Raw genomic sequence first — 11,234 nt, 5'->3', positions numbered from 1 at the left:
CCCCCGATTCATGCCAAATCTGAATTGAATACGGTCCATTTCGCACACCCCTACTGATCACCTCTGAACTAGAGAATCTTGTAGGATGAATCGCTGCAGCCATGTAAATAATGATGGTTATGGAGTTCAAATGTATACATAGGTAAAAAGGTCTATTTGTGTATATCTGTCATTTTGGTTTTTTGTACATGATTTTCTGTTGTATATATTTATATTTTTCTTAGCTTTTTGTACATTTTATTTTGCTGCTGCAAGATTAAATGTTTGTCTTTTTATTGTTAAACACGGACACTGTGCTTAGTGTTATGGAAAAAAGACGTGTTGACTTAGAGCACCAGTGGTCCAAATAATTAAACATAACACTCATTTCCATTTTCATCTCACTCTTAAACTCAACTTTCATACTGTTTAAAGGATGTATCCCTTCATAAAGAAATGAAGTAAATCAAGGTAATTAATTGTATAATGACTTTGTGGCTATTTGGTGAAATCTTGTTTAATAGGAAAAAACATCTGGAAATGGAGTCAGACCTTCAGTCCCTTCAGAAAGCAAACAAGCATCTTGAAAACATTCTGGAGGCAACTAAGGCTCACAAACGCCATGCTCTCTCTCAACTGAATAAAATGCACAGAGAAACTCTTAAGGTATAAGAATCTGTAAAATCTTAATGAAAAAGAATGATGTGTGCAACAGGTGTCTAGTTATATTTGAGATGATATTGATAATGTTTGTTATTTGAGATGAAAGCAAGATTTTTAGTAAGAATTAGAATTTATGATCCCCTGTCTTACAAAGTGTTTCAGCACATAAACTTGGTTAGTGATTTTTTTGTGACAGATAGATAGAAATGTTATCACTTGTTCCAAGTTGCTCCCTAACTACCTACTGCTTGTAACTGGGTTGCAAATCAGAAAACTTAAAGTGGTGATGAATATTATTGGAAATTTCTCAGTTTTATTTCACTTTGTATTCTGGTATTAGAATCATGAAACAAATTACAGGATAGTCTAGGTTTGAATTTATATTTAATGTTTCTATTGGAATATTTTCAACAGAACTTGACTACTCCGACAAAGGCTTACCAACTAAGGTCCCGTCTGGTGCCACGAGTAAGCCCCGAGAACTTGGACTTTGATTCTCTAGCTATCCAGAGTCCCGAGATGATTGATGATATTTTCAAAGAACCAGTTCCACCAGAGATGAATGAACAAGCCTATGAGGCCATTGCTGAGGAACTCAGAGTGGTGCAGGTAAATGCTTTGGAAAAACTAAAGTGAGTAAGTGATTATATTTTAAGGCATGTTTTGGTAATCATTGAATAGTACCATTTTAGTTCTATGCTGTTGTGTGTGTAAAAAAAAAAAAAAAAAAAAAAAAAAAAAGTTTAAAAATATAAGCTTAGGTGTGTGCTATTACCATATTTTCAGTGCTTCCAGTATATGTACCACCTGGGGTGACAAGGAACAATGGTAATAAGCTGATGGAGAATAGGTTTAGGTTAGAAATCAGAAGGCAATATTTTACAGTTAGGGTGGCCAAAATCTGGAACCAACTTCCCAGGGAAGTGGTCCTCGCCCCTACCTTCGGCAAATTCAAGAGGAGGTTGGATGATCACCCATCTGGGGTCTTGTGAACCCAGCATTCATTCCTGCCTGTGGTATGGGGGGAGGCAAGATGATCTATTCAGGTCCCTCCTGACCCTAGCTACTATGAAACTATGCCATATTCTTTCAACTATGCTCTTGGCTCAATTTAAAAAAAAAAAAAAAAAAGGTCAAAGGTGCATCTATGGTGTTTATAAGACCTTATCACCATTTTTACAAGATTTATTTTTTTAAAATATGCTTTGTAGTTGGCTATTTTAGTCCTACATTGAATGCAAACTTGCAATGCATTCATGTCTGCCTCTGTGTCAAGAAAAATAGATGAAGTTTTAATTCAGCAGAAATTATATACTCCACAAAGCATTTCAACTGGACTATTCAAACCACTTGATTTAAAAAAACTTCTCTAGGAGGCTCATGCATAGGTCAGAGGTGTCACCAACCATCAGAGTGCTTGCTTAGTTCAGGGGTATGGAACTGCATTATTTGAGGAAATCTGTCAAAAGCCAGTTGGAAAACTTTAATCTCTTCCTCTTTAGTTTCCTGACAGGGGGATCTTTTAGCCATAGAAAAATTCAACAAAATGCCTGAGTTAATTTTGTTAATGCGTACCAAGTTTAAATAGTATGGAAACTTACATAGCAGTAGAATCCCATGTTGAAATGCCCTAACTACTTCTCACGAAATGCAAAGCTCTTCCAAGAAATCTGTAATCCACATGTCTCTAATTCGATAGATAGCTATTACAATTTAGGGGCCTGATATTTTAGACATATACATATGTGCTTAGAAGGGAAGCATGTACTTAATTGTTGTGGGATTATAGGTCCCTTGTATATCATGTCTTTAGGGATCTTCCACAGCTCATTTGGGAGTTTCAGAAATCTGTGGTACTGTGAACTGAGAAACCAGCAATCTCTCTCTATAGAGTTGCTTCTGTGGTTCAGGTGATAAATGATTTAAAAATAGTCAACCTTTTCTTTATTTAGTATTTGCAAACTGACTATTTCACATGACCAGAATTTTTGGGAAAACTTTCTAATTTTGTCTGTCTGCCATGTAACAGGAACAACTGAACATTCTTCAAAAAAAGCTAGATGAGGAGGAAAGTAAAAACATAAAACTTCAGCAACATATTAATAAACTCGAGCATCATTCTACACAAATGCAAGAGGTGAGAGAGCCATGTAATGCAAATTTCTATGAGAGTATATTCAAGTGATACAATAACTCATTCTTCTAAACTCTGTCCTCTGGAATGACTCTTCTTTGTCACTTGTTTTTGCAAGAGAGAAAATACTACTAAAATTATAACATTAATGTTATAATTAATTATAACATTAATTATATCTATTATAACTATTTAATTCTAAAGATGTTTGAGTCCAAAGTCAAAACATAAATGGCTGGGCACTCAAAAAATATTTACTGTTGTTCTTGACTAACTTTAATAATTTTGTTTTAAAAAAAATAAATAAACCAAAAAAACGTGCATCAATTTGTGAAAAATTTCCCCTTAAAACTTTGCAGTGCAAAAATGCTCCAAATTTGAGCTGTGACTGGGCTAAAATGTCATTATCATATTAAATGTTTACAAGTCTTCCTTAAATAATTTTATTACTATATTTTATTAATCTTCCAGCCACAGCCAATCCATTTCATTTGGCAAAATGCATGTTGCCCCTTGTCCAGGTCCCAATGTGGAACAAGGGGTGACATGTTTCCCTTGCCGCAGTATTCCCTGTCTCCCCTGCTCCCCTCCTAGCCAGGCCCCATGAGGGCCAGCAAGTCCCAGCAACAAGGCATGGGGTAGTGTGGGAGCAGAGATATTCCCAGTGCCCTTTGCCTCCATGCTATGACCTGCACTGGCCCGTCCCTTTGCACTGGTCAGCATAAGATGGGTCCCAGTATGGAGACGGGGCATTTCCCTCTTAAGGACATGTGCCATGGAAAAGCAGCCAGGTGTTGCAGTAGCTTGAGGGTCTTGATCCTGCCTAGGAATTCCAGTGGGTGTGCAGGACTGGGCCCCCTTGAGCCTTCAGGGCAACTGCGCAGGGTGCCTGGAAAGTTTAGGCAGCTCTGGTTGGTCGTGCACTTACACTGCTAGCAAGCAGGCATCCAACACAAAGTGGCACAATCTATGACTAGCTTTGTCATAGTCCTCTTATGGTGGCACAAAACTGAGGAAAGGTAATGCTTGTTTCTGCTCTTAGTCGCCTACTTCTCCAGGGATCCTGGTTTTTAAAAATCACAAGTTCTGATTAAAAACCACAAATTCTCCAATTAAAACCTCCAAATCTGTGATTTAAAATGAAACGCCACTATAGGTATCAACTGAACCCAATGTTTTGTTGATATATTTATAAATTTAAAGCAATTTGGAAACCTACCAGTGCCTCAATCACTATAATAAAATTAATTCCAAGTACATATACATTTTGATATTTGATTTGGGGTTTTTTATCCTGGAAAATCAGAACTCCCTTTGCCACCTTCGCTCACCAGGACGCAGGTCAAGGCCCCTTACTCCCCACTTGCAGCCCCCTGCCCAACCTCCCCCAACCCTGCTGGAGGGGACCTGCAGCTGCCGGAGCTATAGGGTCAGGGACCCAAGTCTGCAGCCCCCTGTAGCAGTTCCTGAGCCCCGGCTGCCACCCGTGGGAGGCAGCAGCTGCTGTGCCAGAGTGGAGTGCGAAGCCTAGCTCCCCATACCGCACAACCAGAGCAAAGCGCAGGGTGGGGCATCTCATGCTGCCTGCCCTGCTGTCCTTTCCCCGAGGCCCAGTGGGCCAGACCTGTTGCAGCAGGGCAGAGTGGGGCCAGGTGGGGAAGCTTGTTCCTGCTGCGAGCGCTGCACTGCTCTGGCAAAGTGCCCTCTACCTGGCAACAGTAGGTAGGCACAACTCTGTGCCACTGCCTGACTGGCCTCCCCACAACCTGCTGCCTGACTGGCCTCCTCACACTCCCCACAGCCCTTTGCAGGCTGGGACTCTGCCAGTCTGCAGACATCTTTGCAAAAGTACAAAATCTGCATGTTTTCCTGTTAAAATGAAAAGCCTATGGTTTTTATCAGGGAAAATCCACCTTTTTTCTCATTTTTTCAATAGAAAATGGAAAACCTGGATCCCTGTTTATCTCACTAATGAATTGTAAAATGCCCTGATGACTGTACGTTTATAGACTAGAAATTGTTCTATCATAAAATGAAGTAATTGTTGAGTGGGCCTCTTTATATGATGGCTGGTAATAAAGGAATAGATACTAGAGTAATTTTATGAAGCTCTTTGAGATGTAATGGCAGTAGTACAGGAGAAGTAGAATACGCTGTGTCAAGTAGAAGATGCTATTGACAGAGAGAAGTACTAGTCATTTTCCCCAATTCCGCTATTTTAGTTTTGAAGGATGTGTCGGGTTCTGAGTTCGGTGATTAATACATTTAGATGAGGCTCTTGCATTCTTCCTTCCCTTAGCCTGTCTGTCTTCGATGGTAGTGCTTTCTTTTTCTACTTCCAAATATACCTAGTTAATTACAATCAAACTCTCTCTGAATGTTCAAGATTAATATAAATTGATTATAAAAGTTCAAAACGTCTTTACAGAGAAATGTCTTCTATAGTTATTAGCTGAAAGTATGTAAAATGTATAACTATATTTATTTTAGTTAGGTAACTTCTATGCTTTCCTTTTTTTTTTTTTTTTTTTTAATGTTACCTTCTAAAGCTTTTCTCATCAGAAAGAAATGATTGGAATAAAGAAAAACGGGAGCTCTTTGAACAGATAAAATTGCTTGAAAAGCAACTTCAAGACACTCAAAGCAAGAATGATAGTAAGTATGTGTAACACTGAAATGCTATATGAATTTTTTTAAGAGGCGTAGTTTTAGAACAACCTGTTAGTAACCGCAACACTCACCAGGCGGTTTACCAGTTGAACCGGGGGGGCGGGTGGATGACCAACCCACCTTGCGGACAGGCCGGGGATGAAAGGGACACTGACTCAGTTGGAAGATAGTAAAATTGAACTTAACGTTTACTTACAATAAGATTCCAACAGTGGTTACACAACAAAACGACAGTGGTGAAGCAGTAGTTAAAGATGACAGGTAGGAGATAGCAATTGCTTTTTCCGATGTACGTGCAGATGGAGAGCTCACTATTCGGTGAAATAATAGCCAGGGTGTGACTATTCGTATGCATATGACTATTCGTATGACTATTCGTCCATGGGGACACGGATTCCTGGACAGGGTGATCAGTCCTATCCGAGGGCTTGTGTGGAACCCAGGACCCTGCGCTTTAGCGCGCTGTCCCTTTTATAAACTCTTCAGCCAATCAGAGGAGGCTGCTGATTTACAGTTAAGAGAGTGTGTCTGCTGGCCAGGCAGGCACGCTTCTCCTGCAGCTCCTGATTTGTTAAGGCTGTCTGATCACGAGCTGGTCGGCCTCATGATCATGAGCTCTTCACACGCTGAACATGACCTGCTCTCGTGTTCTGCATTGGTCTGGCATGTGGGCTGAGCGTTTGGTCACCTTTTGTACTCAGACACAACCGTGAGAAATATTGAATAACTGTTTTTATTTACAATAGACTTAAGTTCATTTGGTAATAAGGAGTTTATATAATCTATCATCAGAGCAATTTTCCTGCCTACTCATGAGCAATGTGGAGTTAAGATCTCTACTAGAGACAATGGAAAGCGAATTCATCACTAGTAAATAAAAATGTATATGATGTTAAGAAGAAAAATAATTAAAAATGCAAGGAAAATGTCCCACTGTTTTATCAAGCTGAACATTGTGGAGCATCTTTTAATATTATTCTTCTACTATTTTCATACTTATGGGACATAAATGCAAATATTGCCATATTTTTGACATTTTCAGTTAGATTAGGTAGAGTTGTTATCCCAACTCATGATAACATGAATTGTTATCATGTTTGCATTTACTTTTTGTGATGCAGCAAACCTGAAAGTACTTGAAACTTTCCTATTTTCCATACTAGACCATACTGTCTTCCAGTGTTTAGTTCACAATGTTTAAAAGTCAGGATATCAAATCCACTAAAGACAGGTTTTCTTGAATACAAAATACATTGTGAAGTGAGATGTCATTTTCATTTTATTCACTGATTAATTTTTCTTGAAGATTGATTTAGTACTTGTTTATCCAGAAGTGTTATCATGCATTTTGGCAATTCTGAATTTATATCTAACTGACTTCATCCCCAGTGGTGTCTAGAATTCTTTTGATTTAGCGAATACTTTTTTACAAGATATGTCTTTGTCCCTCTTCCTCCTTGTTAATTCATTTTAGCTGCCATTGTTTCCTCCTGTCTTTCAGAGTATGGCTATTTTTTTGCTGACAATCTTACATGATGGGTTGTTGGTTTTTGTTTTGTTGTGTTTTTTAATCTAATAGGATTTGACACCATCCCTGATATTGCATCTGGATGCAAGGAATTTAATAAATTATTAACATTCCAAACATTTCTGTATCTTTTTGACAGTATTAATGAGTGAAGTCCATGATTTACGCATTGTCCTGCAGTCTGCAGACAAGGAGCTGTCTACTGTAAAGGTGGAGTATAACACATTCAAAGAAAAACAAGAGAAGGAAATGAGTCAGCTTTCTGATAGACACATGAACGTGCAACTCCAGCTGGATAATGTTAGGTGTGTTGTCAGTTACTCCTTAGTTAAGTGTTTCAACCTTCTACCTGAGAGTGCCTCCAGAATCTTAATTTCTATGTTTACTTCTGCTTTAAGTCAATTCTATAAAAGCTGACCGGTATATTTTGTTCTTTGCTTTTACCAGCTCAGTTATATACTGTATGTGTAGAAAATATAATGAAAAGTTAAATTAGCAGAAAGACATTGAAGTGTGAAGCCCCCTTAACTTGATTGTTTTTTCTTTTTTTTAATTTAAAGCTTGGCAATTTGAGATTGATAACCTCTTTGAACTGCAGGCAGTAATTGACATTAAGAGCTACTAGGATTAGGAAATCAGTGAAGTTTAATCAATTAATAGCAAGTATTTAAGAGTTAAGTAATGTTAAACAGGTTCATTTCCACTAAAATAGCTCTATTTTGGTGCATGGAGAGTCTCTTCCATTTGCCGTGCAAACACGTGGACTTTACTGTTACTCTAGCCTATTGAATTACATTTTATATGGTGTCATCTGACAGATGTACTGTAAGACTGACCCTTTGAATCAGAACTGATTCAATTCTTTCCTGCTGCCCCAATTAAATATTGAGAGGCATTGATCCTTTTGAAGAGCCTTTAGTAAATGCCTCTTTTTCAGCTTCTATATTCATATTACATTTCATAACTCTATTGTCAGTAAGTGGTGAGGACCATCAACCTTTTACTTTTAATCTTAAGTACGAGATGGCCTAAATTCTCACACTACTAGTATAAAAGGAAATCTAATACACTTACATAGCATGCAGAAAATTCTTGTGTGGCGAATGTACTGCACAGATGCAAAGGATCAGTCTGCTAATATTAAAAAATATGTACTCTTAATCTCAGCCGACAGACAAACATAACAGATCATAATGACCAAGATATAGTGACTGAATTATTGCTCTGTCACTAAGATTGTAGAACATAAGTAACAAACATTCCATAGTCTGCTAACCCCTCTTATACCACACCACCCTCCAATTATTTCTAATGTAATTTTATTGTTTTGGGAATGTTGATTAAAATTGCACCAAATCCTGCACATCTTGACATGATACTCCTTTTTCTAAATCAGTACTACATTCTGAATTGGATAGCTTGTGAAATATAATTGATTGGGCTATTTTATAGTTCATCGCATGTTTGTCTTCTAATATTGTCAATTTCTTTAATGAAGGCTAGAACACGAGAAGACTCTTGAGGAAAAAGCAAGCCTTCAGGATGACTATGACAATCTGCAGGAAGTAATCAAGTTTGAGACGGATCAGCTGAAGCACCAGCTTGAGGAGAGCAAGCAAGAAAATGAAGAACTGAAAACTGAGCTTTGTGTAAGAAAATAAAGGCTGCTAAAGGACAATATAACCCAGCCTCTCATTTAACCAAGTTGTGAAACTGATCTTATTAGAAAGAGTACTGTGTTAGGCAGGGAAAATTCCAACAATTTTTAATGGTAGTCCTTTCTGAAAGGTACTACTTCCAGATTTTTTTTTTTTTTTTTAGTGCATTTAATTTTCCAGTTGACTTTTGTAACCACTAGATGAAAGACATCCAGTAACTCTTTGTAGAACTTTTACTGTCTTCTGAAGTAATTGTTTGTCCTTTTTATAGGATATGAGCTAGTTGGATTAAATCAGAGAAGTGGACATTGTTTTGGAGCTGAATCCTGGGTGCTAAACCCAGAGGTTTCTGACTTTCTAATATGAGCTAAAAGTAACCTTTTCATCTTTTGAAATATTTAAAAGTTAGTGTTTTTTCCCTTTGGAAAAGGTCTGATTATAGTGATCTATAACTTATGGCTCTTGGTTTTGGATCACTGTCCTGCAGTATAGCTTGTGCTGTCCTTGAAAACCTGTCAGACTGCAGTGATTGCAGAACACAGAAATAAGGATGCTCAAGGTTTCTTGCAAATGCTTTTGCCCACTTTTCTATGATGTATATTGGCTGCCTGTTCACCAAGGTTTCCACTTTAGTGTTTAAGAAATACTAATTGATTGAAGCATGCGCATATATATATATATAGTGTGTGTGTGTGTGTGTGTGTGTTTTAATTCACTGGAAATTTAGCGCCTTTAGAATATTCAAACTTGAAAATAATATAAACTGCCTATGACACATCCTGTAAGGGTCAGGATTTTTCCCATCTGATACCCTTAAGTAACTTAGAATCAAGTACCAATCGGACTGTCTTTCATAATAACGTTTAAAAATGGTGGTCTCAAACTGTTGACCTATCAGTATAAGCCCAGAGTGTAATTACATTTGTTTCCATTTAGTTTTTGTGCACTGTGTGTAAAATATTGTTGGTTATTTTTATTTTTACTTGCTCCCATATTCTTGAGCTTTGGTTTAAATTACTGTATTTTAAAGTTCTCTGACTAACAGAATGTAATAACATAAAAGTTAATGCATTTAGCCTAGAATTGTTGTAACACATTGTTTCTTTTTAGAATCTCTTGAAACTTTTGGAAACAGAAAAAGAACATAATCAAAAACTGACACTGCAATTACAAGAAAACAAAGAAAATAATTCAAAGTAAGTATAGATCTCATTTCTAGTTCCAGTTGTATGTAATGGTTTTACCCAGTACTAAATTTTGATTTTATTTTTTTTTTTACCCCTCTTAATAAATGTAAGAGGGTTTAAAAAAAAAAAATAACCTTCTAAATACTTAGGGAAACGCTTATTTCTGAGTTACTTCCTACTGTAGATTTAAAATTTGCCCAAAGACAGAGTTCTTCAGCCCTTGGAAATCATGATTTCTAGCACATCTTTGCACTATCTTATAACTGCTACTACTGTCCTGTCTCTTGATATAAAAAGAAATATTTTTAATGTTCCATTTATCCACTCCAATAAAGGCTGCTGACTTCCTAAAAAAAAATTTGAAGCAACAGTAATGATGCTTTCAATTAACCTGAAAACATCCATTTAGGGCCTATCTGTAGAAGTTTTTATCGTCTGGCTCTATCAAAATGGTTGCTTGGATTTCTAGTCTTTTTTCAGCTAAGGGCAATGTTGCTGCTTTGCATATATATAATAAGCTATTAGCTTGTTTACTTTGTTCTGTGTTGAAGTTCTCTTACCTTTTGAGTAAGACTTACAAAAAAATTTTTCTCTAGGAAGTTCTTGAAAACCCTTGAAAAAGCAGAGTTGGAGAAACAGTCTTCTGAAATAGTGGCGAGGCGTGAACAGCAGGTAAAACATTTTGACAATTTTTAAAATCTGTTTTCATGGATTTTTTTTTTTTTGTATATTGGCAGTTGTATTAGTGTATTGACTGAGTAGTAAAACAAAAGCAGAGCTTTCAAGCCTCGGGCAGTTTTGCTAAGCTGCCATTTTAGCTCTTAGAGCAGTATTTCTCACCCAGGGTCCTGGGATGCCACCAAATCTTTTGGAGCATGCCAGTAGATGTGAGGATATTTAAGTGAGGTGTTAGAGGATAAGCAGATAAACTAAGCTGATAAGCGCAAGCTCAAGCTTGGTCCTGGCTGGACAATCTCCTGTCCCCACTGCCAGATCCTTCTACAAGGAATTAAGCACTATAATCTATAAATTAGCTTTGTGAACTGAGTGGCACCAAATTTCAAAAAGTTCTGGAGGGGTGCCTTGTGTCCAATGAGGGGTGTCTTGAGTTCAAAAAGGTTGAGAACTATTGTCTTACCATATATTAAGCATATTTAAATTATTCGTTTTTTTTAATACTGAGGGAGGTAATGGGAGTCCTATCTTTAAATAAAACAATGTTTCTTTCAGGAAGCAGGGCTACAAAAACTGGAGCAGAAACTGGCTGCTGCTGAAGAAGTTATAGTTTCTCTGGAGAAGACAAATGCTGCTGATAAGGTACAGGGAGACTTTTTTGTTGTTGATTCATAAGTTTAAAAAAGAACAGAAGAAAATTGAAAGAAGTCTGGCATGCAGCCGGAGAAGATGGGGTTAGG

The 11,234-nt window shown here is 37.3% G+C and overlaps 1 protein-coding gene across 1 annotated transcript in view; it reads left to right on the top strand.

The window, feature by feature from the left end:
• KIF15 (kinesin family member 15) overlaps positions 1 to 11,234 on the top strand; it is a 57,233-nt gene that overhangs the window by 27,997 nt on the left and 18,002 nt on the right. Inside the window, exons 17-25 of the mRNA XM_014518522.2 lie at positions 504 to 645; positions 1,057 to 1,251; positions 2,672 to 2,779; positions 5,326 to 5,431; positions 7,114 to 7,279; positions 8,473 to 8,623; positions 9,743 to 9,828; positions 10,416 to 10,491; positions 11,050 to 11,136. Of these exons, the coding sequence (XP_014374008.1) occupies positions 504 to 645; positions 1,057 to 1,251; positions 2,672 to 2,779; positions 5,326 to 5,431; positions 7,114 to 7,279; positions 8,473 to 8,623; positions 9,743 to 9,828; positions 10,416 to 10,491; positions 11,050 to 11,136 (1,117 nt within the window). The remainder of the gene's footprint in view (positions 1 to 503; positions 646 to 1,056; positions 1,252 to 2,671; positions 2,780 to 5,325; positions 5,432 to 7,113; positions 7,280 to 8,472; positions 8,624 to 9,742; positions 9,829 to 10,415; positions 10,492 to 11,049; positions 11,137 to 11,234) is intronic.

The sequence above is a fragment of the Alligator sinensis genome, unplaced genomic scaffold, assembly GCF_000455745.1.
Source record: "Alligator sinensis unplaced genomic scaffold, ASM45574v1 scaffold54_1, whole genome shotgun sequence".
Lineage (NCBI taxonomy): Eukaryota > Metazoa > Chordata > Crocodylia > Alligatoridae > Alligator > Alligator sinensis.
This window is presented reverse-complemented; position numbering and strand designations above follow the sequence as displayed.